The sequence below is a fragment of the Rhamphochromis sp. 'chilingali' genome, assembly GCF_963969265.1.
Source record: "Rhamphochromis sp. 'chilingali' genome assembly, chromosome: 16".
Classification (NCBI taxonomy): Eukaryota; Metazoa; Chordata; class Actinopteri; order Cichliformes; family Cichlidae; genus Rhamphochromis; species Rhamphochromis sp. 'chilingali'.
In genome coordinates, this window is record NC_137943.1 from 13,138,398 (window position 1) to 13,153,916 (window position 15,519).

General features: G+C 42.1%; 1 protein-coding gene across 7 annotated transcripts in view; it reads left to right on the forward strand.

Annotated features, from left to right (window-relative positions):
• LOC308412982 (SPRY domain-containing SOCS box protein 4-like) overlaps nt 1-14,893 on the forward strand; it is a 91,002-nt gene extending 76,109 nt beyond the window's left edge. For all 7 annotated transcript variants that reach the window (XM_080907740.1, XM_080907739.1, XM_080907741.1 and 4 more), the window contains one exon: nt 12,351-14,893. In XM_080907740.1, coding sequence (XP_080763866.1) covers nt 12,351-12,478 — 128 coding nt within the window. In that variant the 3' untranslated portion in view covers nt 12,479-14,893. The remainder of the gene's footprint in view (nt 1-12,350) is intronic.
• Nucleotides 14,894-15,519: the final 626 nt, after the last annotated feature.

The window sequence follows — 15,519 nt, forward strand, 5'->3', positions numbered from 1 at the left end:
GTGATTTGGGGGATGTGTGTCTGTTTGCCACTTTGATTTCCTGCATTTGTGTTTCCCTCGGTAATGTGTGCTCTTTGCATCCGTTTTTTCTACCTGTCAACATTTTTGCAAGACAGTTTGTGCGTTTCCTTTGAGTAAATGTGTGGTTTTGTTTTTGTATTTCATGTTAACAGGAAAACAGTCTGCGGCTATGTGATAGTTTGGTTTTAGATTAGGAGAGGGGAAAAAAACCCAGCAGGTGTGACATATACCAAGGGGTCACATTATAGAACTGTTGTTACTCTGTGTATATGTACACAAGCTTAGGAGCGAGCTTTGGGATTTTGCATCAGCCCACATTCTAGCTCTGCCACCATGTGAAAACCTTGCAACTGCAAGTTTATTCATTTTCATATTGTATTGGCTTTAATTAAAGGATTAAAGGATTACATGCTCCTCTAAATTCTTCAACCTCTTGGGCTTAGCAAGCACTTCCTAAACAAACTGGATAATGATTAAAAACTGCACTGTCATCAGGCACAATGCAGACCTGTTTTTTTTTTCTGTCTCTTGTTGACATTTTGAGATAATGCTGCTCTCAGCCAACAGCAATAAATTCTTATATGCCAGGAAAGATCAAACACGGTGACCTTAGAGAGTATGAAGAGGGAAGAGGATAAACTGTAGAGTGTGAAAGTGGAAGCAGAGAAGAAAGCAAGCAGAGGGGCTTCTCCTTTGCGGATAGAAGAGCGTCGCTGGAGAAAAGAGCGGAGAGGTGTATTGTTACAGATGAGATGAAGCCGTGGCAAATGGAGGGAGGAAGACTTGAGGGAGAGACAAAGGAAACGATCATGTTTTAGTTAGACGTTTCCTCTCTGTGTAATGTGTGCATCTGTCTTCTCCACCCACTTTGGTTTATGCAGTTTGTGGTTTTACACAACTTAGTTAACTGCAAAATAATGCTGGGAAAATAGCATGCAAGTATAAATGTGGTCACCAAAAGGAGGAAATTTGGTTTCTTCAGTGACCACAACCCTACATTAGTGCTCCTTAACACTCCTGAGATGAAACCTCCCAGAAATCTAAGTATATATATATGTTGTGTTGATTAGCACCTAGTTAAACCTCTGTGCAATAAAAAGTAATAGGGTTTAAAGTGTAAAGATTGCTTATCTTGCTAATGCAAAAGCCCGTGTTCACAGCTCTGACAGTACATGCATGAACTCAAGAAGTCTTCTGTGTTTCCTGCGTTTCAGTAAAAGAAGCTTCTTCTCAGTTTCACTCAGAGAGCAGAGCAGTGCAGTTACTGCATCGCGCAAGTATAAACGCAGCCAGCGCTCATACCTTCAGTGGTTTCTTAAATCACTTCAGTTTAAACGTACGCACTGGTGTTAAACCTGCTGAGGAGCCAGAGCTACTACTGTAGCTGCTTCTGAGTCCAAGCTGTTTCAGCACTCTATAATTCCTCTTTATCAACATTCAAATCACATGAAGTGATGTCACCGCACTGCCGTCCAAACTATTGGAAACAGCACTCAGCTGAGCGACTGTGTCGTCTTTGAGCCATGGTAGTAATAAGTGTTTAAACTGAAGGCAAATGGACGTCTTAGTTCATGAAGGTGTTTCACCTCTCATCCAAGAGTCTTGTTCAGTTCAGTTCAGGTTGAACACTCATTGCTTGAAAAGTGATGGAAAGGGAACAACACCAAGAGTTCACCATGAACAGGAAAAGTGCGAAGTAATATTTTTAAAAATATATCATGAGAAGCACAGATCGTGACTGCAGTGGATCATTTTCACTGTTTTTAACACTTGGGTCCACCACAGCTCTTTGTATGTTATCACTTTACTCTTCTCTGCATCTGGAAAAAGGACCAACAACAACACAAGCAGGAAGCCCACAGACCAGTTGTTTGTAACAGCGGTGTTAATTTTGACAGAAAACTGATTCAGTGTGAGTCACAGTCTAAAATGTCATTTAGTTTTAGTCATAATTTAGAGAGCGAAATTCTTTTAGTTTAAATCGACTACCGTATTTTCACGACTAGGGATGGGTACCGGTGTCCGGTGCCATGATGGCACCGGTTCTGACATAAACGGTAGTAACCAGACCGAAAAGCAGCGCACATTTCGGTGCTTTATTTCGGTGCTTTTTTTTCCTGAGCTGTGATACACTTCTAGCCAATCATTTTATGTTTCCGAGGATAGTAGGCAGGCCCAGGTACGTACGTTCTTTTAGAGCAAACTCAGCAGCCTGCAACAAGTGCTTTAAGCTGATACTGTGATACTGTCAAAGGAGGTAACACCTCAAATCCGATGAAACACCTGGCGACGCATAGCGTTTTTTTTAAAAGCCCAGAAATGCGCCGTATTTGATAGCTTGCTGCGAGACCTCACACCGAGCGCATCTACTGCGGGTGGGTTGCCTGTTATGCAACATCCCCCAAAAACACGAAGAGGAGAGTCCTGGCCCCTAGCCCTGCCAGTGTAGCATAAATGATGACGGATGATGATGATGCAGCAGCAGCCGTTCTTCTCTGCGTGAGTAGCTAAATGTTGTTCGTGTGTAATTTACGTTGAGTAGGCTAACCACGTTATTACATTAATGCATGTAAGGTGAACTAGCAAACATCATCATAGCTACATGCGGCTGTCTTCTTGTTTGATGGCAGATACTCCCTTCACCCTGGCCAAAAGGGCTAAAATGACCAAAGAAAAAGTGGAAAACAGTTAAACATGAGAGGTTTTTGGACAAAGTTTGTGTTTTTTCCATTGTTTAAGCACTGCTTCCAGCCAAGAATCATACCATATATGCCCCATAGCTGCAGAAAAGGCTAACATTGTTATCTTTTTACAAAAAACCAGCTGAGCATGAGAGGTTTTTGGACCAATTTTGTGTTCTCTATTCTTTAAGCACCGGTTTGAGCACCGTTTGAGCACCGGCACCGTTTCAAAAGTACCGATTTGGCACCGGTATCGGATAAAACCTAAACGATACCCATCCCTATTCACGACCATAAGGCGCACTGTGCTAAAAGGCGCAGTCTCAGTTATGTGTGCCCTTACTGTATTTAACACACACATAAGGCGCACTGGACCATAGGGCGCATACAAGTACCGTATGCGTATTTAAAAATAAAGCGGGAGCAAACCTGAATTCGGTACCTTACTCACATTTCTATTGCCGGTAATCGTCATCATCAACAACACACAAGCATACAAGTGTGCGTATTTAAAAATAAAGCAGGAGCAAAACAAAGTTTGGTACTCACATTTTTATCATCAATCAAACCCATCGAAGTCCTCATCCTCTGTGTCTGAATTGAACAGCTGCGCTAAATCTCCATCAAACATGCCAGGTTCACTGTCTTCACCGTCAGAGTCACTTTCCGTGCCGTGCGGCTCCTCGGAAACGATGCCGGCTTTTGCGAAAGCTCGAACAACAGTGCCAGCAGACATGTTAGCCCAAGCATCTACAATCCATTGGCAAATTGTGGCGTAACTCGCCCGGCGCTGCCTTCCACTCTTAGTGAAACTGTGGTCTCCACCGGTCATCCATCGCTCCCAGGCCGCTCGCAGCCTTACTTTGAACGGGCGGTTCACACCGATGTCCAGTGGTTGGAGTTCCTTTGTCAGGCCTCCCGGAATGACAGCAAGCTCACAGTTCATTTGCTTCACAAGTTTTTTCACATCGGCTGTGAGATGGGCACGCATAGAGTCACAGATCAACAGCGATGGTGATGCGTGGAAAAAACCACCTGGTCTCCTTACATACACCTCCCTCAGCCAGTCTTTCATCATTTCCTCATCCATCCAGCCCTTTTCATTTTCCTTAATGATGATTTCTGCTGGAAACTTCTCTTTAGGCAAAGTCTTTCGCTTAAAAATCACCATAGGCGGCAGTTTCTGTCCATTAGCATGGCAGCCAAGCACAACAGTAAAAGAAGACTTTTCATACCCCGTTGTGCGTATCGCTACCTTGCTGGTCCCCTGCTTCTCCACAGTGTGACTCACCGGGATGTCAAAAGTGAGCGGGACCTCGTCCATGTTAGTGATGTGGCTGGGCTGGATGTTTTTGACGCCGATGTGTTTGCTGCAGTAGGAGCGGAAGATGGCCAGCTTTTCCTTATAATCCGCTGGAAGTTGCTGCGCTACCGTAGTCCCGGTCCTGATGGAAAAATGGCACCGTTTCATAAAACGAAAGCACCAAGACGGACCTCCTTGGAAATGTTCAATGTTCATCTCTTCAGCTAGTGAAACTGCTTTTAGCCGAATGGTGACCGTCGAAACGCTTCTCCCGCTCGCGCTTTGCTCGATGATCCACCGCTCGAGTCTTTCCTCCAACTCGAGCCACCTCGCCTTATGTCCGCGGAAACTCAGCTGCGTTTTCTTGACCTGCCGGAGCTTGTTTTCCAGCTTCCTCCATTTGCGAACCATCGATTCGTTAATCTTAAATTCTCTCGCCGCTGCTCGATTTCCATGTTCCTCCGCGTAGCTGATGGCCTTCAGTTTAAACTGTGCTTCGTAAGCGTGTCTCTTTGCCATTTTCAGGGTTGTTAAAACAACGATGTCCTGCATAACGCACATACCTGTTCTTTTATACAGGTATGTGCGATTGTCCCGGTATATACGATCAACGCCCACACTTCACCCTTTAACGTTCTCATGGTGTTCTCTACTACGTCCTCCTTACAACACATAGGGCGCACCGCGCTATAGGGCGCGCCGCACTTTTTGAAGAAAATCTAAGACTTTTAAGTGCGCCTTATGGTCGTGAAAATACGGTAAATATCAGAAGATTATAGTAGACCGTATCTAAAGTTGATTCAGTGGACTAAAATATAAAGTGTAGAGATTTGCAGTGTACACACAGATTTATTTTCCTGTTTATCAAATGCAAATTGTGTCCACATGTCGACCCTTCTGTTCCTCCCAACAAGTGTTGACATTTCGTCGCATTTTCATGAGAAGCAGGCAGCTAGTTGTGCCCAGCCTCCTACCCTGTTTTTCAGTGGCACATCAAATGAAGCACATCCAACCTTACTGCAAATAGAGAGCACTTCTGATTGGATGACTTTAAAACTCAAGACTTTTCTGCATAGCTTTGACATGATCTCTCCAAAACACTTCCATCTAATTTTTATTCCTCGACAAAAGTATCTGTACATATTATCATAGTTTGTGTTCGTGCATTACTTTTTATTCAGTTGTTGTTTTTGTCAGCAAGAAAAAGCGGTCGTTGATGAAAACCTTGACGTACGTAACACCGTGACAGTAAAAAAAAAGCTAAAACTCTGCAGAACCATATTTCCCCTCATGATTCGTTAAGGGTCGCATGAGCCGAGGTGTGAATCGAGTCGAGGACTTTACGGTCAGAGGAGCCAAAGTGTGGTCGCACCTCGGCTGGAACTCCCCGTTAGACTTGAGAAATTGATGAAGGTTCTCAGATGAGTACCTGGAATTCAAATGGATAAGACCTTTGTGGCCCTTGTGTGCTGCTTTACCACAACCCGTGAGGACAGAAAGGGGACTGAGATGACTCAGTACGTGGTGAAGTAATGTAACACAAAAGCTACATCCTGTTGGTTTCCTTACTGAAAAGCATAGTGGTTTATGTGGGTCTGTGTGATGACAGCATCTTGTTATTGCAGTGTCAGGCTAACAAAAGTTTTAAGACAAGCTAGCATGATACAGACATATCTGCCATATCATCCAAGCAGATATTTGTTGGTTTTACATGCACAATAACATTTAAAACATATCCAGTATCAGTATTAACTAGCTAAACTTGCTTGCTGGATTCCAGTCAGAGGGAAATATAAGCAAACTTTTCCACCCAGATGTTAAATGTAATGTTGGAAGTTTTTTCATTTTCTGTCAGCACTTGTAGGCGTTACAAAGCTGTGTAGGTAGTCGATGATGCCATTTCCTTCAGAGCAGGCTCTCAAATGTGAGACAGCTAAAACTGTGAGAAACGCCCAAACGGAGTGTTAAAGCTTTGTTACCAGAAATATATTCAAAAGGTTTCACCAAAAAAACAAGAAAAATAGACAGCAGCTGCAGGTCACCGTGGTGGGTTGGTTTTTTTTCCTGAGACACAATACTGAAAAGTATTTCCTCCTGCCTCAGACCCTTTTTTCCGAGCGTTTCAGCATTCATCTGTCTGTCAGAATTTATTCAGCATCTGCTCGTCCCCTCAGGTCAGTTTTTACATCCATCATAAAAGTAATGCTGCTGTTGCCATTTTCACCCTCTCTCCTATTATCATTTTCTACAGACAATAAATTCTGCTCTCCGTCGCTGTGCGCCGCATCTCATTACAGGCGCCATGTCCCACTGTGTGCCCCTATTACTGCTTGTTCCCATCGCATCAGACCCAGGGTCTCCATTCATATCCATATAAAATGTCTAATCAGGGAACAAGTTCCAGACTGGCTGGGGTCGCGTCACACGTCGCATCAATCTGATATCGTCTAGTCACTTTCATCAGTAAACCATCTCGCTGAATGTTCAACGAGGTTTGACATCTTTGTAGAAAATAGATGAGATTGTGGAGGAAGTAAAAGCAGCTGAAAGGTTGCGGGTTTGATTCCCAGCGCACACAGTCTGTGTTATAGACTCAATTTAGAAAGCAGATCGCTGAAGGAAATCACTTTTCCGATGTAATTGGACTTCAGGTGATATATTGGCAATATTTAGCGATGATATTTACTCCTGCAGCAGTTCAAAGCGTGATTCTTCTTGTGTAATGACACAGAGGGAAATTACCTACTACTCACTGTCTGCACTGAATCTCCTTATGAGCTTCTCCAAACACTCGAGGAGAAGCTTATAGGATAAAACATGATGGAAAATGTGTCATTAAGAATGAAATCTTGTCATTACTACACTAAGCTTTCCCACTGAAGTTATTAAGCCAAACTAATTACTTCTGTAATGCAATACAAGGCTATTATACACATCTGGAGGGCGTCTAATGATTTATGTGGCTTTTTTTTTTTCAGCTTATAGTAAATAGCAGCCGCACAACCACCTAGAGCAAGCATAATAATATGAGCAGGCACCTGTGTTATATCTCCTATTGAGTCCACACCTTTGATTTATTGGCCTATAAATACCTCATACACTGTAAAAGATTATATAAGAGTGTCAAATACCAGTGTGATATGAATGCTAATGATACAAGTACATTTACTTACTGGAGTGCTTAAAAAATAAATAAATTGTTACTGCTTTCAAGTTGTTTCTGTCTAAAAGCCTCCTCAGGCACCAGTGTAGCTCACCTGATTCACCTGTGTGCTGCAAGGCTGTTGGAAAATCCCAATTGGACCCTGGGCCATTTGTTTGCTCTCTTACCTTTCCTACCTACTCTGAAACTGTCCTGTCATTGATAAAGACCAAACAGAGAAAAATAATAAAATAAAAAGACTTTCTAGGATGTTTTGTAGCTGTAAGGCATTTTAATGCACCATGGTTATCATTCACCTGATTCACTGCCAATCTTTAGGCTTCATTGCAAAGGAATTAATAATCCATCATGCGTAACGGCTACATGTAAGGCCGAAGCAGTGCAGTGTTGGATCCTTCAGTTTATTGAAGTAAAAATGACTCTTCCTCGAGGTGCTTTGATTTCCCCTTGTTATTTAACTAACAGCAGCTAATTAAGTCTCTGTTGTAGCAGAAAAAAATTAATGGCACAACCAGTGAATATTTACTTCTTTGTCTGATTATTTTAAGTCTTCAGGAAAGAGGAAAGGTACAGCTGACAGGGGCTCCCTCTGTGAGCAAGCAACAGTGCTGTTGCGTCGTAACTGAAACTGCAATAAACAAGCCTACAAGCATGTACAAATTAATTGGATGTGGTGTAAAATTGCTGCCTTTGATAAGTGAAGGCGCAGATCCCACACACACACAGACACACACCGTTAACTGACTGGCACTCAAAACATGTTGTAGCCACAGTAACTGTCTCTTTGACATTTTCAGATCCAGTCTTTTGCGCCTTAAGATGACTCGAATACCCAAATAGGTTTTTGCTGGCAGAACAAATGCTGGGATGCAGATCGAGCCAGCTTCGATTTCAGTTGAAGGAACGCAGAAGAATATAAGGCGTTCATATCACGTACGTTTATGGGATTAATCTTATCCGGGAAAAAGTGGAGTCTCCATAAAGATGATGACAGTAACGATGACAAGACAGGAGGTTGCGTATATACTTGACTGCGTTACGTAACGCTCACATATCCAAGATGCTTTATCTGTAGCCATCCACTAATTCGCCGTAACACATAAATACACTAGCCGCCTGTTTTCTTAGCAACAAAACAGCACATGTCACAGAGGATTTGTCAGATACACACTTCTGAACTCATTAGGCAGTGTGAGCATCGCAGGGATTTTAAAGCCCACGCCGATGTTTAACTCAGTGCAAAAAACCTCAAACATACCTGATCAGATTAAATTTCATTAGTTTCATTGGATAATATTTTAAGCCATATTTATATAAAGTCTCACAAGGTTTTTGAAACCTTTTCTTTCTTTTCCCCAGCAGCTTCACTCTTTGTTAGTTTTTGTCTTTAAAACACTGTTTTGTTGACATTTCCTTTACTTAAGTGCTCATTGCAAATACAGTACACAATCCCAGTGAGTAAATACTTTGAGAAGATTTGTCTCATTATTCTATTCCTGCATCAGAGACTGGGGGAATAACTAATTAAAAAGCAAGTCACAGTAAACTCTTTCTGTCTCTCTGGTCATCAGCCAGTGAGGTAGTAAAGCCAGCTTAGCATCCCTGATAGCTCTATATTTAGGTAGCTTACTGAGAACCTTCTGTGTTTGTTTGTGAGCTTTCAAACTGTGAATACGTTAAAATCCCAAACAGTAATCTGAGCCGCTAAAAGCTGTAGTTAAAAACAAACAAAACGTTGAAATGATGAATTAAGGAAAGGGGGAAATAATCAATGAAACATCAGTGCGTGTAAATCGTACATGTCACTCAAAACAGTTGTGTGCAGCTCATCGTATCAGATGCTGATGCCGCCGCAGAACAGCGCTCATCTACAGCGTCTTCCGTTACTGTAAGGCGAGCAGCTCTCATAATGGCAGAGTGGTCGAGAGTCAAACAGAGGTGAAAGTAGAAATCAGCGCCGTCGTCGTCATTGTGACTGCGCATAAGTAACACGCTGTTGCTGAGAGCGAGTGTGGATGGGCATTAATGTGACAGTTACACAGCAAGGTGTGGAAGACGGCCTGTCTGCTGTCCTGTTGGCTTAACCTTGAACATATTCATTCACGCACACACACAGCTACAGAGGACGTGATGGTAGAGGGCATCCAGAGTTTACAAGGGAGGTCAGTGTGTGTGTGTTTTGTCTTCAGGAAGAACAGCAGGGGGAGAGGGAGACTCGCAGGGTAGCAGTGCTTTAATGTCTCTCCAGAATTTTTTTGCATTGCACTTTACACCTTGAAATTATTGCGGTTATTAATTAAGCCTTTTTCTCTTTGGTGGAGGAGATGTTTCCAGTTTTGTGGATTATAACAAAAGAAAACGTAAGGCCAAGATAAACGAAGCCGTGCGGTGAGGTGAAGCATGGGGCGAAGTAAGAACCCGATAAATGTTGGATCCTGATCACTTTAAAAGTGCGAGTTAAGGCATTTGGTGCAAGTCTTAAAGTGCCCTTCTAATTTTTCTGACTCATGGTCCTGCCTTTCCTTCCAGTTGGTGCACTGATGATTAGCTGTCACTGTGTGGGGGTGCATTACTACTTTGGAAGGTGGATGCATTAACAGCACAATGCAATAAGCCGTGTTTTATGTGACTAATGTTTCTTCAGGTGGAGGAGTTTTAGGATGTCTGTCTGACTGCAAAGTTAATTCCCCCTCCCACTCATGCCCCACTCTGCTCTACTGTATGATTAGGCCAGTCAGATATGGTCATCAGCACTAACTGACACTGATGATACTGTTAGCTCCGTGTGGAGGAGGGTGTGAGGTTAAGTTGTTAACATTCAGTCTAGAAAGTTCATATTTAGCACTTAGCTAACCAGCAGTGTGGTTTTTTTTAAATGCTTATTTTATATTTGATTGCATAAACCACGAGCGTCAAACTTTCCTCCAAGTTGCATTCAATTTTTTTTTTTCAATTTAATTTTAGTCATGTCCTGCTTCTGAGATGCTGCTTGCAGCTGCAGAGCTTTCGTGATGTCGAGGTGTCAGACTTCGTTAAGTGAAGTCACATCTGTCTCTAATAATTCCCATAAAAGCTGTTGGTTCATTTCCTGTTCCAGCTCATGACATAGCGATTCTTTTAAATAAGAGGAGATATTCACTGATGGGGACATTTCAGTAAACTGGTGCAGGTGACCCAGTTTCTAATTTTAGTTGTGACATTTCTGACTAATATTTTGTTGTTACCTGACTGCCAGCTAACCTGGGTATGATTGTGGTATATTTGAATCCTTTTGAATCTTTTACCAGTTGTTAATGGCTTAAGTATCAACATTTAGAAGTTACCAGCCTGTAATTATTGTTTGTCTGCAAGGCAGAACCCACAACTTGACAGTCTAATTACAGCGTATCTCACCTGAAAATGAGATGACACACTGAAATAACAACTGCATCCTACCTGCATCTCACACAGCTTACAATTTATTCTACACGAGGTCATTGGTTAATATTCTGGAAGCTGCTAAAAGCTCAACACTGTGTGGTAATCTCTAGAGGCAAATACATTTAATATGTCATGTTTCTTTTTTAATTCTTGACTTATTTTATAACAATAATGAACCACTACATTAAATATAACTAGCCATTATTGACATTCACACATAAGTTATTTTATCAGTTACCTGGTTAATATTTTTGTCTGTAATTGAAAAGAAGCTTTTAAAAATCTGTTGATAGGCTGAGTTCATGAAACTACAGTACTGTGCAAAAGACTGGACCCTGTCTCCAGAAATGTATAACACATGAAATAATAGGTGGCTGTTAAGAAGCCATTCTTAAGGAAGGGAAACAGGGAGAAAAGGCCGAATCCAAATTTGAAATATCTGGTTATCAAATCGTCATCAGTTTGCATGGAGGAGGTCAGAAGAGAGGTGCAGCAGTAAGGGTCCGCTGCCATCTGTAAAACACGGTGGAGGCTCTATCATGGTTTATGGTTGCATTTCAGCCAGTGGTGTTGGGATTTTCCCAAAATTGATGGAATGGATTGTCCTCCCTCTAGAGCCCAGACTGAATCAGTCTAATCATCTCGAGAGAAAACAGAATAAAAGGCAGCCAACATCCAAGGAAAAGCTTTAAATGTCCTTCAAGAAGCCTGGAAAAATATTCCTGAGGACTACTTAAAAGAAGGCTCAGACTGAATGAAGGTGGCCGTACTAAATATTGACTTTCAAACTCATTCAAATTGTACAACTTGTCTCATGTGCTGTATTTCCACGTATGTTTGCACGTGCTTCAATAAGTCACTGCACTTGTTTCCTGTTTTTCCCTGCGACATATAAAGAATTATGAGGTGGCTAAAGACTCGTACAGTACTGTGGATTTCTTTAAATCAGATGAAATCACAGAGCCTAGAGATATTGTGTTTACTCTATGCTTACAAAAGTAATAAAATAAAGCAAAAACAGAATTTAGAGAACGTAGAACTAGAGAATCTGTTTGTTTTTTAATTTTTTTTAAGAAATTTCTCATCATTATGTAGTTCCAATATTTTTAGGTGGAAAAGTGATCAAGTTCATTACACATGTAAAATATAATTCATGTGTCTTAGACAACAGACAACAGCAGCCCAGTTCAGTCTCCTCTCGTCCTCTGCTGTGTTTGTGTCGAACTGCTTAGACCGCCGCCTCCAGTATCCGTTACCTCCTTAACTAAAGCTGAAGGTCAGAGAAAAGGTTGACCAGGAACCTTGACTGTAGACGAGATGTAACAGTGTCACACCGATGTGGACTAGTTTGAACTTTGTGCAAGATATGAGTGTATTTATAACCCAGCAGCCTGCTTCAAATGTGCTCTTAATCAGCGGGAGAGCAAGTCGAGAAGCATGTGTCTCTGTTTCAGTGGGTTTAAAGTAGTGGGCGCGTTTAAGGTGTCATTGATGGCGCCAGCGTGTGGAAAGTGTAAATATTTAAAGGTGTGCATCGTCACCCTCTATGACCCATTTCTCCTTTTTCTAATCTATTCATGTTTAACAAACATAAAGAGGTGTTACGCATGAAAAAATGGCTGAGGTATAGTAACGTGGACATCAAGCAGATGGTCATAAGGGCATTTTTTTAAGTGCAGGTCGTGTTTTCAGTTATTTGTGTCAAATATGTTGACTTTCCTCTAACTTTAAACAAAACCTCTCCGTTTTCCCCTCTCCTCAGCTGAGCCTCTTCCTCTGATGGACCTGTGTCGGCGTGCGGCCAGAGTGGCGTTAGGTCGGGACCGGCTTCAAGAGATCGAGCGCCTTCCTCTGCCCCAGTCCTTAAAAAATTACCTCCAGTACCAGTGACTGACATCGGTAGAGCCAGCTGGGAATACAAGGAAGTCCGAAGATGGATGATCGATGCAAGCATGTCCACAGTGGGAGCGCCACAGCTCTTGCAGATTTCTAAAAGGATGGATATAAAGATGGTGTCTGAACTGACGGGGGTCAAACAAAGAATAGGACAGCACCAGCTTCTTTTGGATTTTGAGCTGCTTTTTTTCATTCGCGCAGAACTTGAAATAAATTCTTAATGATGGCGTCCCATCAGTGTCTCACTCATCCAGAATAAAAGCCCATCCTCAGATGGCACAGCGTGGTTAAGCAGTCGAAAAGACTGTGGTAAGACGACCACCGCCACCTAGTGACGGGAATAAAAACAGCACAGAGAAAGCACACTAAACCCATCCACGGAGGCCTTTCTGACGTGCAGTCAGCGACCATTATCATTGCTGTTGGATCCCATAGAGAGTGTTCGTGATCTCCACTGGCGCAGGCTGCAGAGTCCAGATGTCCAAAAGGATTTTAGCACTAATGTTTTTATCAGATTGACATCGGGCCGCGACCAAAAGCTCACACTGCATACAGAGCACATCAAAGTGTGGCTAATGGGCTCTATGCACAGTTTGAAAGTTAGTATGCCAAAAGATATGTCCTGGCTTCAGAGAGACATTAGTTAAAAGATAAGCCCTTTTCAGACATGTAGCATTTCTGGCCCTTTTAAATGAAGACTTAGAAAGATATTCGTAACAACTATACACGCACATAATGTTCGTCACGTTATGAAGAAAAAGTGCTCTCTTGCACTGATAGTAAAAATTAGCTTAAGGCCGGGGGGGAGTCACTAGTTCTCACTCAGTTTTAAGATGTTTTAACATATGACAGATTTTAATCTACTGTTGTTTTATGAGATTCCAGTAGAGCTATATGGAAACCGTTTTACATACAGGATGTTTCTGATCCTGTATGTGTGGAAATCGTTGAATTAGTCGACTGATTTAACCAAACGGATGTTTAGGCTGAGATTTCTGCCGATTTTTGTTTATGGTGCAGAATTTTCAAAAAGCTATAAAAAAGTAAAGTGATTCATCCTTTGCTGTGTGCAAAGTCTCTGCAACCAAAGCTTGCTCTAATGTGATTGATCAGTAGAACTCCAACAACATGTGCACTACTAACTGAAACCGGAGTGCTCCCACTAAGCAAAATCTTGTCCCTTGATTTTGCATATTTCACATACAGAATCTGGTACTATCATAGCTGAACAAAAGCTGAGAAATTAAGGGTATTTAATGTATAAACAACTTTAATAAGTTAGATTGAGCTCATTAACTGTACTTCACTGCCCTACAAACTACAGATTGTTTGAATATGGAGCTCCCAAAACTTCTGGAGCAATGAGGCTTTCAGTTGTAGCAGATGTAGCTGACGATCACCAACAATAATCAGCAGCCTGTCATCAGACTTTTAGTTTAGTGGAACTGCTCTGCGTGTCTGAAAGGGGCCAATCATGCTTGTTGTGTAAAGTATTGGAATTTTTTTTACTTTCTTTTTGATTCTTTGTTTTGTTTTTTACGGCACTGCGAACCATTCCTCACCAGACACTAGATTATGTATTACGATGTCATCTCACAACCAAAGTATATCACAGGAAGCTGCAGAGTGCACGAATGTATCTGCGAGCTGCAGGTCGCGGGCCGGACACGCTGTTGGCACGAAGACGCCACCTGCCGCTGTTTGTAGCACCCTGCTGTAGCTCACCGCGGGCGGACGGTATCCGTCGCGCTCGCCGCACAACTGTCTTAATGACCACGAACGACAAACTGACAGGGGCGGATCTAAGCCGACTCGGTCCGCGACTCGAGGCTGTAGCGGCGCGGGCGATGTGCTGCTGGCTCATAATAGGATGCAGATGACCAATGCACAACCACACACGTGCTCACTGAAGACCAATCACGTTTTCTTTCCAATTAATGACTTAAGTCACTTTTTTTTGGGTTTGATTTTTTTTTTTTTTTTACTCTTGGGTTTATATCCTTCATTAATATTATTATTAATATTATTATTGTTATTGTGAGTGTGGGGGTCTGACTGATGACGGTAGGAAGACGATGTTTATTTATAACAGGCTAGTTCTGTTTGTTTCATTAAACTGATCATTGATGGTTACATTCAGGTAAATTAAATGCAAAGATGCTGACGATGAAGGGAGAGAAATTAAAAATTGTTTGTTCGATGCTGCTTTTATTATTATTAATATTATTTTATTATTATTAATATTATTATTATTTGTGATGGCGGTGGTCTTACCTCCTGTTTCTGTAGGTTAGGATGGGGGAGGAAAGGACCTGTTCACGTACGTAGTCGAATGTATGGACAGACAGTGCAGTTGAGATGTCAACAGACATGAAATGTGAATAAAAGCCAAGTGAATTTCAAACTAAATCTCTGTGTTTCTCTTCTTTACTTCATCTCGTAAACTGGGCCCGAAAACAGCAGACTGCAGGAGCGTTTACAGTGCTAAAGTCAGCCTAAACACATCTTACAAGAAAAAAGGTGAATAAATAAGGTGCGAGTCCGTTGGGTCGACAGTTTCAGCATCTTTAATTGCATCTCCGGGAGCATTTTATCTCCCAAGCAAGGCTTTGGTAGGCAAAATTGGGCTGTTAAGTATTTAGCTGTAAGTTCTTGTCAAGTGTGCAGTTTCCACTTGAGGATGTAAACGGCTAATGCTGTACTCATCAGCTCCTGCAGCTGTAAATACAGCTCACGCTCAGCCAGAGAGAGATACCGATGCCCTAAAATGTCCGGAGCGCAAACACAAACATTACCGAGGCTCACTGTGGTTTTAGGCGTCATATTTCCGCTGCACAATCTGAAATCAGACTCCCACTGAAACATCATTAGGTCCAGGCTCACCATATCTCAGCACACAGGGGACTGTTTTGGAGATCAATAGCAGACAGACCATGTAATGATGCTCCTGCGTCATCATCCTGCCATAGATGGATCCAACACTTAGTTTAACAGGACATTGTGTATCCTTAAACACACACTCACAGACTCTTTAT